General features: G+C 38.1%; 1 protein-coding gene across 1 annotated transcript; it reads right to left on the bottom strand.

The window, feature by feature from the left end:
- Positions 1-3,272: 3,272 nt before the first annotated feature.
- Positions 3,273-15,054, bottom strand: LOC101720215 (transducin-like enhancer protein 1). The gene is made up of 2 exons (XM_087216925.1): positions 14,992-15,054; positions 3,273-4,159 (listed from the first exon to the last, which is right to left on the bottom strand). Exons 1-2 carry the CDS (start codon positions 15,052-15,054, stop codon positions 3,401-3,403), a joined length of 822 nt encoding a protein of 273 aa, XP_087073051.1. The 3' UTR covers positions 3,273-3,400.
- Positions 15,055-16,586: the final 1,532 nt, after the last annotated feature.

Raw genomic sequence — 16,586 nt, 5'->3', positions numbered from 1 at the left:
AGGCCACCGGGAAAGTGAAGAAAAATTCTTCAATAAAAGTGCACTGGGGCTAGGGATTTAACTCAGTGGTTCCACCGCCTGCCTCGCAAGTGCAACAACCCGAGTTTGATCCCCAGTCCCCAAAAAACAAAAGTGCACTGGACCATCGTGGTTGGTGAGTTGGTGGGATCAGCACCTCTCATAGAAACCTGGACTCCCATGGGGGGACGATGGCTGGAACCCGCAGTAGAACCTTGTAGAGTTTAATCCTGCAGGAAGTCAGGGACCTCAACTTGGACCTTGAAGACAGAAATCAGCCTGAATCTCAGTAGACTACAGGTGGCTTGCTGAGACTAATCAACTAAGACCCACACACTGCTGCTGCCCACATTGCCTACCAGAACAGCAGAGACATATCCTGAGGGAGACCTTTTTTGTTTTGTTGTGTGTGTGTGTGTTTGTGTGTGTGTGTGTATATATATATTTATTTATTTATTTTTCCTTTTTATTTTCTTTTTCTCCCTATCCCTTCTGGCTCTACATTTCTCTCCCTCTTTGTTCCTGTACCATTCTGAATTTTTTTCTCTGTCCACTCAACTGTCACTTTTATAGAAAGGTAAATACAATTTTTAGCTACCCTATTGTTGTCAGGTTGTTCTGTACTTGTCTCTGTTCTTTCGCTCTGTCTTTTCCTCCTGTCTTCAACAGATCCCCACAATTTGTGTGATCTTCTTGTGTCTTCTAGCCTCACCTCTAACCTTTCCCTCTCCCTCTATCTCTCTACCCTTCCCTCCTCAACCCCTGCTAAATCCTTATCCTGAAGGGTAAATTTACCACATTGAAGGGTTTACTTACTACAAACATATTTTGGGCTGGTGCTAGATTTTAATATAGTACTCAAGGTTAAATGTGACAGATTAACTGCTACCACAAATTGTAACTTTCTAAGCTGTGTTTGATGATGATTGTATCAATGAGCTAAGGTGTTGTGATTGATCTAATCAGTTGTCCTCCCTGGTATACTGAAAATGAGATTGCCTAAGAGTCATTAGAGACTCAAAGCCTAAAACGTCCAGCTATACTTGGAAGATACCTCTGAGAAGCAATCACTCCATAGGGGCTCTAAACACCAGTCATAAAGATACTCAAAATAAGAAATATTGGAATATCAGCCCAGGAATTAAAGCAAAAAACAGCACCAATAACAAAATTAAAAATGAGAAGACACCTGGGCAGGACACAAACACAGACTTCCAGCTCACCAAAGGCAAACTCTGGGGGAAATGAGGTGGAAAAATATGATAATCAACCACCTGGACACCCTGAACTGATAGCACAGGAAGTAACAAAACAGATGAATGAGGCTCTAGAAAAATTCGAAACAGAAATAATTTCCCAGATAACTGCAGAGATGGTGAGAAGAGTGAAAGACATGATTAGAGGCTCTAGAACAGAAACAGATAAAAAAAAATAGATGAGCTCAGAACCATGCTGGAAGCCATGAATGCTCAGCATGCGAAAGAAATGGAAACCTTGATAGCCCAACACAGGAAAGAAATGGAATCCATGAAACATATTCAAACAGATATCCAGGAGATTAAAAACTCCATCAAAAGTATTCATGGCAGATTGAGCAAATGTGAAGATAGAATATTAGGTATAGAAGATAGGATTGTGGTTAGTGACCATGAAAACAGAGATTTCTTTTAAAAAGTAAGGGAGCATGAGAAATCAATCCAGCAGCTTCTAGATGATGCAAAGAAGAATAACATAAGACTGATAAGAGGCCATGAAAAAGCAGGAGAAAGTACAAATGACATAAAAAATCTGTTCACAGAAGTAATAGTAGAAAACTTCTCAGACAGAGGTAGAGAATTGGACATACAGATAAGTGAGCTATATAGAACTCCAATGAGCCGCAATAAAAAAAGCTACATCTAGACATATAACAGTCAAGATCCCAGAAGTGCAACAGAAGAACAAAATCCCCAAGCATTTAGAGAAAAGAAACAAATCACATACAAAGGAAAGCCCATCAGAATCACAGCAGACTTCTCAACACAAACCCTCAAATTAAGGAGAGGCTGGAGTGAAGTATTTCAAGCCCTAAAAGAGAATAACTTCCAACCTAGATTGCTGTATCCTGCAAAATTAACTTTCAAAATTGATGGAGCAATTAGATACTTCCATGATAAAGAACACCTGAGAAATTTCATGGACAACAAACCAGCAATCCAAACAATTCTAAACAATATCCTAGAAAAAGACAATGAAGGTCACGACTTCAGGAGGCCCAACAGAGGGAGGCCACCAGGCAAGGCAAGAAACTAAAGGGAAAGGGGAAAACTAAGAAATAAAAGAGCCAACAACATTAAAACATCATGACAAGGATGAGTCAATATTTATCACTTATAGCCATCAATGTTAATGGCCTCAATTCACCAATTAAAAGAAATGGACTGGCAGAATGGATTAAGAAGCAAAATTCAGCAGTATGCTTTACACAAGAAACATACCTAATTCAAAAAGAAATTCATAGACAAAGTAAAAGGAGGGAAAATTTTTCTCCATGCAACTGGAACTTGGAAAAAAGCAGGGGTATAAATCTTATTTGCAAAGTAGACTTCAAACCAAAACTAATTAAGAGAGACAAAGATGGTCACTACATCCTTGTGAAGGGAACAATCCAAGAGGAAGAGATGACAGTCCTAAATATATATGCACCAAATACAAATGACCCCAACTATACAAAGCAAATATTAATGGACATGAAAAATCAAAGAACATGCAATTAACAAGGAAAGGGGGAAGTCACAACAGATCCAGCAGAAATCCAGAAGATCATCAGTACCTACTTCAACAGGCTGTACTCTAATAAAATGGAAAACACAGAAGAAATGTGGTTTTTTTTTTATTGGTACTAAACCCTTTACTGTAATAAACCAAATATATTTACAATTTATAGAAATGTTTAACCTTCAACAAAAATACAAAAAACATTTCACAAGATGCAGAACCAGGAAACAGGTTCATCAGAGACACCACTGCTCTACAAGGATGGAACTCGAGATGAATTGCACAGAACAGAAAGCCTCACAGCAGCAAGGTGCGAGCAACAGGCCGGAGGGAAGGGCAGGCATGGCTCGAGTCAGCAGGTCCACTCCTCAGTCCCATGCCCTTGGCCCCTGGTTCATGCGGTCTTGGCTACTTCTGGTCTAGTAGGCAGACAGGTGACTTTCTGTTGACAGACTCGTTGCCTCCTCTTTGTAGACATGAGGTAGTATTGTGTTCAGGTTTGGAAACAGGTATTTTGTTTTGTATGTTTTTTTTTTTTTTCATTTAAAGTTACAACTTCTCTATTTCTACAAATTCAAAACATTTTGGCCCAATTCAACTATAAATGTTAAGCCCTGTTATGTTTTCAGTAGATGACTTCATAGACTGTGGCTTTCTTGTCACCCGAGCTGGTGACAATGTACTTGTCATCCCCAGAGATGTCACAGCTCAGCACAGATGAGGACTCTTTGGACTGGAAGATGCTGGCTCCATAGGGGGTCCGCCAAGCATTGAGGAGGTTGTCTTTTCCAGTACTCACAAACCACTTACCACAATAAGCAAATTTTAGGGACAGCACATAGCTCTCATGGAGATGCAGCTGGTACTTGTCAGGCTTGTTCACATGCAGAACCTCCATGTTGCTGCTCTCCATGCCCACAGCCAGCCACTCCCCAGTTGGGCAGTAGCCCAGCAAGAAGATCTGTGAGGTGAAGTCGTGCTGCTGTAGCCATTGCCCCTCACGCAGGTCCCAGGACCTGACGGTGTTGTCCAAGCTGCCTGTCCAGAGCTTGGTGCCGTCGTTAGAAATGTCAATACAGCTGGCTATGTCTGTGTGGCCCTGGAATTGCCTCACCATCGTCTGGTTGTGCAGGTCCCACATGGCGATGTTGCCCTCACTGCAGCATGAGAAGCAGACCTTGGAGTCAGGGCTGATGGCCAGGGTGTAGCAGGCGGGGGCTGAGGATGTCCTCTCTGCTTTGGTGCCTGGGGTTGGAGCCGCCAGATCCCAAATGGACAAAGTACTGGTTTCCCCTCCCACTATGAGAGTGCAGCCATCAGATAGCAATTTATAAGAGTGGATGTAATTATCTCTATTCAGACAGTCCAGCTGAGAGACAGATTCCTAGATACATACAAATTGCCAAAGTTGAATGAAAAAAATATAAAAATTCTAAACACTCCAATTACAATCAATGAAATTGAAAACATAATTAAAAATTTACCAACAAAGAAAACACCAGGTCCTGATGGCTCCACCACTGAATTCTACAAGACATTTTGAGAAGAACTATTGCCATAACTCTTGAACCTCTCCCATAAAATTGAAAGGAAAGCAATTCTTCCAAATTCATTCCTGGAAGCAAGTGTTACTTTGATTCCAAAACCAGGGAAACACCCAGTGAAAGAAAGAGAACTACAGGCCAATCTCCCTAATGAACATAGATGCAAAAATCCTCAACAAGATACTGGCAAACAGAATTCAGAGTGTCATAAAGAAGATCATGCACCCTGAACAAGTCAGATTTATCCCAGGGATGCAAGGATGGTTCAACACATGTAAATCAATAAATGAACACTATATTAACAGAGCCAAGGACGAAAACCATATGATCATCTCAATAGATGCAGAAAACACATTTGACAAAATCTAACACCCATTCATGATAAAAACCTTACTGAAAATTGGAATAGAAGGTTTTTATCTCAACTTGATTAAGACTATGAAAAACCAACAGCCAACATCACACTAAATGGTCAAAAACTGAAAACCTTCATGCTAAAATCAGGAACAAGACAAGGATGTCTACTATCACTACTCCAATTCAATATAGTTCTGGAAACATTAGCCACAGAAATTAGAAAAGAGAAAGAAATAAAAGGAGTAAAGATAGGAAAGGAAGAAGTTAAACTGTCATTATTTGCTGACAATATGATACTCTACATAGAAGACCCAAAAAACTCTGCCAAAAGACTTCTAGACTTAATTGACAGATTCAGTAGAGAAGCTGGATATAAGGTCAACACTCAAAAAGCAATAGCCTTCTTGTACACAAATAACAGACTCACTGAGAGAGAAATAAGGCAAACAATTCCTTTCACAATAGCATCCAAAAAAATGAAATATCTAGGAATCAATCTAACAAAGGAAACAAAAGACTTCTACATTGAAAACTCCAGCACTCTGAAAAAAGAGATCAAAGAGGATATAAAAAATGGAAAGACCTCCCTTACTCCTGGGTAGGAAGAACCAATATAGTGAAAATGGCCATACTCCCAAAACTGCTGTATAGATTTAATGCAATGTTGATTGAAATTCCAACAATGTTTTTTACAGAACTAGAGAAAACAATCCAAAAATTCATTTGGAACCAGAAGAGACCTAGAATACCAAAAGAAATTCTAGGCAACAGAGACATGGCAGGGGGTATCACAATCCTCAACTTAAAACTATACTACAAAGGCTACTGTGATAAAAACAGCATGGTACTGGCAAAGAAACAGACCCAAGGATCAGTGGAATAGATTAGAAGATTAAGAAACAACTCAAGACATACTTAGCCACCTCATCTTTGACAAAGGAGCCAAGCACCCTCATTGGAGGAAATACAGCCTCTTTAATAAATGGTGTTGGAAAAACTGGATTTCAGTCTGCCTAAGATTAAAACTAGACTCATACCTATTACCGTGCACTAAACTAAGATTGAAGTGGATTAAAGATCTAAATATTAAAACAGAAACACTAAACTTGTTGGAAGATAAGTCAGGTAGGACTGTTGATGACATTGGCATAACAAAAGATTTTATGAACAAAACCACAGTAGCATGGAAACTAGCACAAAGAATCAACAACTGGGATCTCATCTTATTAAAAAGCTTCTGCACTGCAAGAGAAACCACCAACAGAGCTAACAGACAACTTACAATGTGCGAAGAAATTTTTAGCAGCTGTACCTCAGACAGAGGACTACTATCTAGAATATATAAAGAACTGAAAAAAATCAGACCCCCAAATTTAAAGATGGAATCCAAAAATGGGCATCTGAAATGAACAGACATTTCTCAGACAAAGAAGTAAAAGCAGCAAAGAAACATATGAAAAAATGTTCAACATCACTGCTCTTTCGATGTAGGCAAATGGAAACAATTCTGAGATTCCACCTCATCCCAGAAAGAATGGCTTCTATCAAAAAATCAACCAATAACAAATGCTGACGGTGGTGTGGGGAGAAAGGAACCCCTCTCCATTGTTGGTGGGTGTGCAGACTGGTGCAACCACTGTGGAAATCAGTATGGAGATATCTCAAAGAACTAGTTTAGAGGTCCCTTTTGACCCATCTATTCCCCTACTGGGTATCTTCCCCAAAGAATTAAAAGAACCATACCACAGTGATATATGTGCACCCATGTTTATAGTGGCACAGTTTGTAATAGCTAAAGCTTCGAAACAGCTCACGTGCCCATCACCTGGTAACTAGATAGAGAACATGTGTTTTTTTTTTTTTAATAAAATGGAGTACTACTCAGCCATAAAGAGTGTCTCATATAGAGACATTTAAAGCTAAATGGATGCATATTGAGGCCATACTCTTAAGTGAAATAAATGGGACACACATGTAAATACCAAATAGTTTCTCTGGTGTGAGAAACTGAAAGTGTAAACAATGATTAAAATGAATAAGTGATAATGTGATATAGGAAGAAAAGGTCTAAAGTGGTAGGGGAAGGAGGAGGGGGAGGGGAAAGGAAAAATTATGAGAAAAGGAAAAAATTGGAACAAAGTCTTTGTAAATAGGGAAGGGTGAAGTAGGAAAAGGGAAGACAGGAAATGGAGAAAAAATAAGAACCAAGATATATCAGGCAAAGTACAGGTACCCAATCATAAATGTAAATGTATTGTATACCTAAAATGTACCAATAAAAGAATTTAAGGGAAAAAAGAATTACTACAATATGAAATTAATCTGTGTCCATACTGAATATAATAAATATTTGCATAAACAATGGAATGCTGTTCATTCCCCAAATGATAATGCAATAACATGGATTTACCTGGAATACGTTGTCCTGTGTGATCTCACTCATGTGTAAAGTCTAAAATGATATCACAGACATTGAGGCTACTATAGTGGATACCAGAGACTGAGAGTAGGGTGATGGAAAGATGGAAAGAGGCTGGTTATTAGGTCCTACATTACAGTTTGATACAGGTATAAGTTCCGTGTTCTATTCACAACACAGTGACTATTGTTAACAATCCTGTAATGTTTATTTTTTTAGTGTATGTTTGCTATACATAATAATTACATTCATCTTCAGAATTAGTACATAACACATCATATTTAATCATATTTACCTTCCCTACATTTCCCTCACTACTTTACCTCCCTGAATCTTACCACCTCTCTTTTATTTTGTTCTTTAAATTATTAATATTTTGGATCTCTAACATTAGAGAAACCAAGTGATATTTACTTGTGTCTGATTTATTTCACTTACTATTATGGTTTCAAGATCCATTCATTTTCCTACAAAAGACTCAAATTTATTCTTATATATACATGCCACATTTTCTTCATTCATTCTTCTGCTGATGGCCATATAGTCCACATACATGATTTAGTCATAATGATTTCTGATGATTTAAACATAGGTATGTGTATTACAGTAATATACTGGTTTCTTTCACAAAGGTAACTAGAAAAGGTTTAGCCAGGTTAAATGGAGTTTCTAACTTTAGTTTTTTAGGAATATACATATCAATTTCCACAGTAGCTGTATTAATAGTTTACATTCCCACCAACAATATAGAAGGGTTCCTTTTACCCTCAAGCCTCACCAGCACTTTATGGTTTTTGAGTCCTTGATAATAACCATTTTTCTGGGCTAAGGTGGAATCTCAGTATTTAATTTACATTTTCCTAATGCCAAAGATGCAGAATATTTTTTCACGACTTGATGGCCATTTGTATTTCTGAAAAGTTTCTATTCATTTCAATTGCCCATTTTTTAACTTCATCTTTTATTTTTTATATTTTAATTTTTTTACTTCTTTATGTAGTCTAGATGTTAGTCCTCTGAGTAGAAAGCAAACATTTTTCTTATTCTATAGGTTGTGTCTTCACTCTGTTGGTTATGTTCTTTGTGGTGCAGAAAGTTTTAAATTTTATATAATTCCATTTCCTGACTTACAGTGCTATATCTAGTACAAACAGAGTTCTATTGAGGAAGTCCTTGTCTATGCCTATCTCCCCAAGAATTTTACTTCGTTTTCCTTGGAGCATACTTCATATCTAAGTGTGATCTATTTTGACTTTATTTTAATACAGGATGAGAGATGTGAATCTAGATTCATTCTTCTGCATGTTAACAAGTTTTTTCAGCATCATTTTTTTAAATTAAATTCTTTTATTGGTACATTGTAGATATACAACACAATTACATTTCTCATTGGGAATTGTACCTTTACATGATGCATCTTGGTTCTTATTTTTTCCCCATTCCTAGCCCTCCTTTCATCCCCTCCACCCTTCCCTATTTACAAAGACTTTATTTCCATTTTTTCCATTTCTCATCATTTTTTCCTTTCCCTTCTTTCCTTTCCCCTGCCCCTCCCACTACCCCTACTCCTTTGGACCTTTCCTTCCTAATTTACATTTTCGATTATTCATTCTAATCATTGGTACATTTTAGGTATACAATATAATAACATTCATCATTGGAAATTTGCACCTTTCCATAGTCTCTCTTGGTTCTTATTTTTCACCCTTGCCCAGCCCTCCCTTCAACCCCTCCAGTCCTCCCTATTTACAAAGATTTTGTTCCTATTTTTCCATTTTCTCATATTAATCCCATTCCCTTCTATCCTTTCCTCTAGCCCTCCCACTTCCTTCCCCTTTGCCCCTTTTCTTCCTATTTCACATGACCTATTATACATTTTAGGCCTTATTTACACTTTCAGTTTCTCACACCAGAGAAACTGTTTGGAATTTATTCATGTGTGTCCTATTTATTTCATTTAAGAGTATCGCCTCAATGTGCATCCACTTAGCTATAAATGTCTCTAATTTCTCATTTTTGATGGCTGAGTAGTGCTCCATTTTATAAAAAAATCACATTTTCTTTATCCAGTCTCCAGTTGATGGGCATTTGGGCTGTTTCCAAGTTTTAGCTATTACAAACTGTCAGCATCATTTGTTAAAGAGCAATCTTTACTTCAGCATATGCTATTGGCCCTTTTCTCCAAAAATCAGATGGCTGAAGATGACTGGATGACTAGATGACTATCTTCTCTATTCTATTTCTTTGGTCAATATGTCAGTTTTTGTGCCAGTACCATGATATTTTTTGTACTATAGCTTTGCAGTATAACTTGAAATTCAGGATTTTGATACCTCCTGCTTTGATCTAGTTGCTCAGGATTGCTTTGGCCATTCTGGGTGTCTTCCGTTTCCATATAAATTTTAGAATTTTTTTTCTATATGTGAAAAATGCTGATGGCATTTTGGTTGAAATTGCATTAAATCTTTGCAGCATTTTTTATAATATGGACATTTTAACAACATTTTTCTGCCTATGCAAGAACAGGGGGTATCTTTGCATTGCCTAATGTGCCCTTGAATCTCTTTTCAAAGAAATATAATTTTCATTATAGAGGTCTTCACTTCTTTCATTAGGTTAATTCCTAGGTCTTTAATTTTTCTTTGAAACTGTTGTGAATAAATTTGTTTTCCTAATTTCCTTCTCAGTGGGTTAATTTTTGGTGTACAGGAACATTATTGATTTTTATGTTTTTATCTTGTATTGTGAAACTTTGCTGAAGTTGTTAGTTCTAAGAGTCTTCTAATCAGGTCTTTGGATCATCTACGTACAGAATGATATCATCTATGAGTGAGGACAGTTTGACTTCCTTCTTTAATTCTCTCTTTTTTTTCCTCTTTCGTTGTTTCTCTGGTTACTGAGTACTATACTGAACAAGAGTGTTGAGAATACACACATTTATTTTTTTCTGATTGTAAAGGGAATGTTTTCAGTTTTTCCTCATTTAGTATAATATTTCCAATGGGTTTGTTAAAATAGGCTTTTATTAGTTTACAGTAAAGTCCTCTTGTACCTATTTTAATCAGGAATGGATTTAAGTTTCATCAAAGGATTTTTTGCATATATTGAGATGATTATGTGACTCTTATACTTCTCTTTATGTAGTGAATTATATTTATTTATTTAAATATACTGGACATTCCTTATATCAAGGAAACTAACTTTATAATGGTGTAGATCTTCATAATAATATATTGTACTCAGTGTCTTGTTGAGGATTTTGTTTTTTGAGGAAGCTGGCTTGTAGTTTCTTCCTTTTTTGTTGTTAACTCCTTGTGCAGTTTGGGTATCAGAGTAATGAAAGCTTCAAGGAATGAATTTGGCAATGTTCCTTCCTCATTGGTTTCATGAAAGAGTCTGAGGAGTATTGGCACTAGTTCTTCTCTAAAATTATAACCTCATGTGGTCTTAGGTGGAGCTTTTTCAGACGTGACTGAATCTAGAGGGTGTGATTGATTCATTGTGCTATGGTAGGTCAAGGGCACTAGGAATAAGGGTGTGAGTGCTATCCATCCTAAGTAGTCTAAGTAAGATAAAAGGAGCAGAAAGGCTTTCCTTGTTGGTCTTGCTACTTTCTGCCATCATGAAATGTTGATCCTCTGCCGTATGCTACCCTGCCTTGGAGCAAGCTATTATAGACTGAAACCTATACAAACTATGAGCTAAATAAACCTTTCTTCTTTTAACTTTGGGTGTTGAGTATTTTGTCTGAGTGATAAGAAAAGTAATTAAGACATATACTCAAATTCATCTATTTCTTCTAGATTCTCCATTTTATTGAAATATGTTTTCAAAGTAATTTCTGTTTGGGGGAAAGTTCTCATTATTTATTTATTTTTAAAAATAAATTTTATTTTATCCCATCCCCCCCTCCTTTTATGCCCCTCCCCTCCCTATGTAAAAAAGCTTTATTTCGATTTTTTCCTTCTATTTTAACTTTTTTCTTCTCCCTTCCTCCCTCCCTCCTCCCTTATTCCTCTTCCCATTTGAACATTTTCTTCCCATTTCTCAAAATCTGTTATATATTTTAGTCCTTATTTTCACTTTTGGTTTCTCACACCAGAGAAACAATGTGGTATTTAAACATGTGTGTCTTATTTGTTTCACTTACGAGTATGGCCTTAAGATCCATTCATTTAGACATAAATGTCTGAAGCTCATCCTTCTTTATAGCAGAGTGGTACTCTATTGTATAAAAAACCCTCATATTCTTTATCCACTCATCAATTGGTGGTTATCTGGGCTGTTTCCAAGATTTAGCTATTACAAATTCTGCTGCTATTTTAGTGGGTGTACATATATCACTGTGGTATGATGCTTTTAATTCTTTCAGGAAGATACCAAGAACAGGAATAGCTGGGTCAAATGGAACCCCTAGTTTTAGTTTTTTAAGAAATCTCTGCACTGATTTCCACAGTGGTTGCCCCAGTCTGCACTCCCACCAACAGTGGAAAAGGGTTCCTTTTTTACTCACAGCCCCTCTAGCATTTGTTATTGGTTGACTTCTTTCTTTTTTCTGTACCAGGTATCAAACTTGGGACCTTGTGGTTGTGAGACAGGCAGCAGAACCACTCAGCTAAATCCCCAGCTTGGTTGATTTCTTGATAGCAGCCATTCTCTCTGGAGATGGAATATCAGAATTGTTTTAATTTGCATTTCATGAATGACATGTAATGTTGAACATTTAAAAATATATGTTTATTTGCTATTTCTAATTCTTCATCTGAGAAGTCTTTTCATTTCAGATGCCCACTTTTGGATTAGGTCTTTAAATTTGGGGAGTCTGATTTTTAAAAGTTCTTTATATATTCTGGATAATAGTCTTTATCTGATGAATAGCTGGTAAAAAATTTTTTTCCACTCTATGGGTTGTCTCTCAGCTCTATAGGTAGTTTCTCTTGATGTGAAAAAGCTTTTTAATAAGATAAGATCCCAGTTTTTGATTCTTTGTAGTATTTCCCATATGATCTGGGTTTTGTTCATGAAGTTTTTTGCCTTCTCCTATGTCCTCAAGCATTCTACCTATTCTCTCTTCCAGTAGATTTAGTGTTTTAATTTTACTATTTAGATCTTTGATCCATTTCTATTTTAGGTTAGTGCATGGTGAAAGATATGGGTTGTTTCAATCTTAAACATGTATAAAGGCAGCTTTTCCAGCACCATTTATTAAAGAGGCTATCTTTCTTCCAATGAAGGTGTTTGGCTCTTTTGACAAAGGTTAAGTGGCTGAGTATGTCTGGAGTTGTTTCTGCATATTCTTGTCTGTTCCATTGATCCTTAGGTCTGGTTGTTTTTTAATTTTTAATTTTTTAATTTTTTTGCCAGTACCATGCTGTTTTTATCACAGCAGCTTTGCAGTACAATTTATTTAAAGTCTTGAATTATGATACCCCCTGCCTTGCCTTTGTTGCCCAGAATTGTGTTTGCTATTCTAGGTCTGTTCTGGTTCCAAATGAATTTTCAGATTGTGTGTTCTAATTCTGTGAGATATGCTGTTGGAATTTGGATTGGGATTACATTAAATCTGTATAACAATTTTTTTCCAGTACTTGGGATTGAACCTAGAGCTTTGTACATACTAGACAAGTGCTCTACCATTAAGCTACATCCCCAGCCCTAAATCTGTATAACAATTTTGAAAGTATAGCCATTTTCAATATACTCATTCTTCCTATTCAAAAACAAGGGATTTCTTTCCATTTTCTGATATCCTCTTTAATCTCTTTTTTCAGAATACTGTAGTTTTCAATGTAGAGATCTTTTACTTCTTTTGTTAGATTGATTCCTAGGGTTTTTTTTTTGGATGCTACTGTGAAAGGGATTGTTTCTTTAATTTCTCTCTCTGTGAGTTTGTTATTCATGTACAGGAAGGCTATTGATTTTTGAGTTTTGACAAATAATATCAGAATTTAGGAATTCAATATCTTCAGCCTTGTTAGGTTCCTTCTAGATATCACCACCCCAATTTACTGGATCACAATTTTTCTGATCAGAACCCTTACTTTAACTTCAGATGCCCTTTGAGGCTGAGTCTTAAACTTGTGCTGTAATACAGCTAATCATACTATGAGGGCTTGTGTTTGTTTTTCAACACGTTTAGCTCTACAATCAAAGGAGAGACAATTCTTCAGGACATATGGAGGAGCTGTTAGATTGTTTATGTATTCTTAGAGCTGTAAATTTGAACAATTCAAGTTCCTTATCTTCCTTTATTATTTTTTCTTCACATGCAGGAGCCTTTAGATTGGTTATACTAAAGCATGACAAGCATGACTTAAAGGAAAATAAGTTTTTCCTAGGCTTGGGCAGTTATCCTTTAATTGTCCCTCCTCCCATGTAGCTGTAACTCTTTATTCTGGTATGGACAAAACTGACAACTATGTTCTGTAAATAAAGTTTATATCATCTTGTTCTCACAAGATTCACAGGCTCTATCTTCTTTCAAGCCTCAGTTACAAGGCTATCATTGCAAGATTAATTGTTTGTGTTTGCTTTTGTCTCACTTCTGTAACTTTGCTTGCCCCCTACCCTCAATTTTGTGCCATTAGAAAGACCACCCCCCTCAGCCACAGATATAAAACTGGAACATTACCTTTATTCTGAATTCAATCTTTGGACATAGTCTGCTGAGTCAGTGTTCATCTAAAATCCTGAAATAAATCCTGTTTCACCAATTGGTCTCTCTGGTCTCTTGATATCCTGCAAAAATTTCCTGCTGACCACAAAGGGTCTGAAGACAACAGGCTTGCTGACTCCTTTGCCTGTGGGCATAGGAGTCCTGAGCTGTGAGAAACCCATGATTCCTGGTGCCACTGAGTGAAACTTAAGCTTTAAGAAAGAACTGGCTCTCTCACAGCCTACATTGCTCCCCTGTCAGTGCAAACAGAACCTCTGAGGGGCAACGGGACAATTCTGGAACAGCATGCTACAGAACCTTAGTAAGGTTTGGGGTTCCAGGGAAATACCAATCCAATTAGGACAGAAGGAGAGACTGATCACCTCTTGGTGCATATTGAGTAATTTGGCCCAGATTAAGTCCTAGGAAACCTACAGCCTCAAGTGGAACTCAAGCATGGAACACAAGAGTGTCCCACAGAAAGAGTGGCTTACAAAGAGTGTCTTGGGTGGTCCACCTGGATCCAAGAAGAGTCTGGGCACAAACCAAAGTAGCCCACAGTGAGAGAGGCTCAAAGCAGGTTTCCTAAGTGGTCCACCTACACTCAAGTGGAGAAATCAGGGATGCTGTGGGAGGAACCAACAGAGAGAGTGGCTTACAAAGGGGCTCCTTGAATGATCCATCACTACCCATATAAAAGGAATAAAAAAAAACAAACCCTGGAAATGGGGAGGAGCATGAGTGCATGTGAATGAGTGAAATGAAGAAAAGCTGGAAAAGCACTGTAGAGCATGGAACAAGGTAGTGCAAGGGGCACCACCTACCCCAGGTTGGCCTGTGGCCAGTTGCATATTGTCTGTGGGGTTGGGGATCTAGGCTGTGAACTTTGGCTGCCCCAGGCCTAAGATATTGTAGGAGGTGATGCACAGGCAAGGCTTGCTGGGTGGATGGCCCAGGAGCTAAAGTAAAAACAGGAGAAAAGGAAGGGTTCAAGCCAGGACAATAGAGTGACAAAGTAGGAGGAGTTTGGGCCATGGCAGGCAATCAAAGGGTCATGCTGGGTGTGCTCTGGACCAGAGCATAGGGAACACATACTGGGCTAGAGCCCTGATATTGGTGGCTAGGGAATGTGTGTTCTGTGGGACAAAATAAAGAAATGTGGGCAAGCCCCAAGGTCTCCTTCTCCTGGCTTTGGGAGCCTCAAGGCCAGTGCTTATTCATTGTCACCAGCCTGGCACTACCTGCAATTGCCTAAAAGTCAGAGCTGCCCCCATCTGGGGCTGGATGGCCAAAGTCAATTGCATCCTGCCAGGCCTAAGGATGTTTCACAAGCAGAATCAGACTACAAATTTGAGCTAATTGATAAATATACTTTTGACTTCCAATTTGAGTTGGTGGTTTGTTTAATTGGTGTGCTTAAAGCATTTCTTGTGCACTGCAAATTCTTGAACTGTAATTACAGGATTAACTTGTTCTTTGTTCTCTGCTGGTTTAAGATAAGAACACTGAGTCAAGGATTCTTAGAGGTCTGTTGGCAGCCAGTCAAATTTCACATTCAACAATTTGAAAGCAAAGAAAAAAGGGGGGCACTTTAAAATCCAAGCAGCAGTAGCCAAGTTGTTATAAAAGGTTTTTAATAAGTGAAATGAAGAAAAATATTAAGAAGGGTATAAGTATAAGAGATATACTTTGATATGAGGGGATCTTGCATGATAAAAATTTTGTCCTGCTAGAAAGATAAAAAAAGAGACAATGACAAAACTAGAAATCCCATGTATGTCAAGGTAAAGCTTGAGGAAATGGTTTATCAAAAGAAATATGTATGTTTGCTTGCTAGTTTGGTGGAACAGAAGGATCTGTTCCTTCTAAAAGCTCCTTGTTGCTCAAAAGGATACACTAGGGAATAAAAAGCTGCCCCCCTGGGAGGTTAAGAACTCTTTATGAGATTGATTGGCCTTCCATTGATTTTGGGTGGCAGGCCAAAGGGATGATAGATAGAAAAACAACTGGGCATGTACATTGGGTGATAAATGGAGGTGGAGAACTGCTAGGGCACCCAGACCAATTTCTTTACACTGATTCATGGCTAAATATAGTTCAGACCCGACCCACTTAGCTACAGCCCTGTTAGGAGGCTTACTGTAAGATACTTGTGGCCTGAGCTGAGCAAAATCAAAAAGGGGAGAAAAATCAACCCTGATGGTAGCCTCATAGTCAAAGAGGGGACAATAAAGAGAACCAGGGAAGGCAATCCTGCAAGACCTACCAGAGGAAACAAAAATCCTTTCACCTTTGCCCCAATCTACCTCCCTTTACTGAGTCCAACTCATGAGGGAACAAACAGGGTCAGATGACAGCAAGCACCAGGCATCATCCCAGAGGGAGAAGACAAAACCATTGGCCAAAGAGCCCACAGTCACAATAAAAGTAGGTGACCAACTGATGGAATTTATGGTAGGAAGTGGAGCTGCACTCTCAGTAGTGACACAGCCCATTGAGCCATTATCCAAAAATCATGACTATTGCTGAAGTCACTGGGGTCCCAGAGAAGAGGCCATTTTTCCAGTCTAAGAGGAGTGTCATAGGGGAAAAAGAGATATGGCATAAGTTCCTGTATTTTCCAAACGGCCTAATTCCCCTGATATGAAAAGACTTACTGCATGATTTATAGGCCCTGTGAGGTACCACTTTTGATTAATTCAAAGCCTGGGGGCACTTAAAAGCCTTGGGCACCTGAGGACACTTAAGGACATGATCCTGCTGTCAGGGGCATGTGCACAGTGGAACACAGTTATGTAAGCATGACAGCATAGGCAACCACACATGTTCAACACGG

This window comes from Heterocephalus glaber, unplaced genomic scaffold, assembly GCF_053883595.1.
Source record: "Heterocephalus glaber isolate CG9 unplaced genomic scaffold, H.glaber_assembly_v1.0 deba00001461, whole genome shotgun sequence".
Taxonomy (NCBI): domain Eukaryota; kingdom Metazoa; phylum Chordata; class Mammalia; order Rodentia; family Bathyergidae; genus Heterocephalus; species Heterocephalus glaber.
This window is presented reverse-complemented; position numbering and strand designations above follow the sequence as displayed.

Bases quoted from the DNA above. Each gene is read 5' to 3' on its own strand.
- LOC101720215 (XM_087216925.1), bottom strand. From the start codon at position 15,054: ATGCAATTGACTTTGGCCATCCAGCCCCAGATGGGGGCAGCTCTGACT. The intron at 4,160-14,991 runs GTAGTGCCAGGC...GTATGTATCTAG, and splicing joins TGACTTTTAGGCAATTGCAG to GAATCTGTCTCTCAGCTGGA.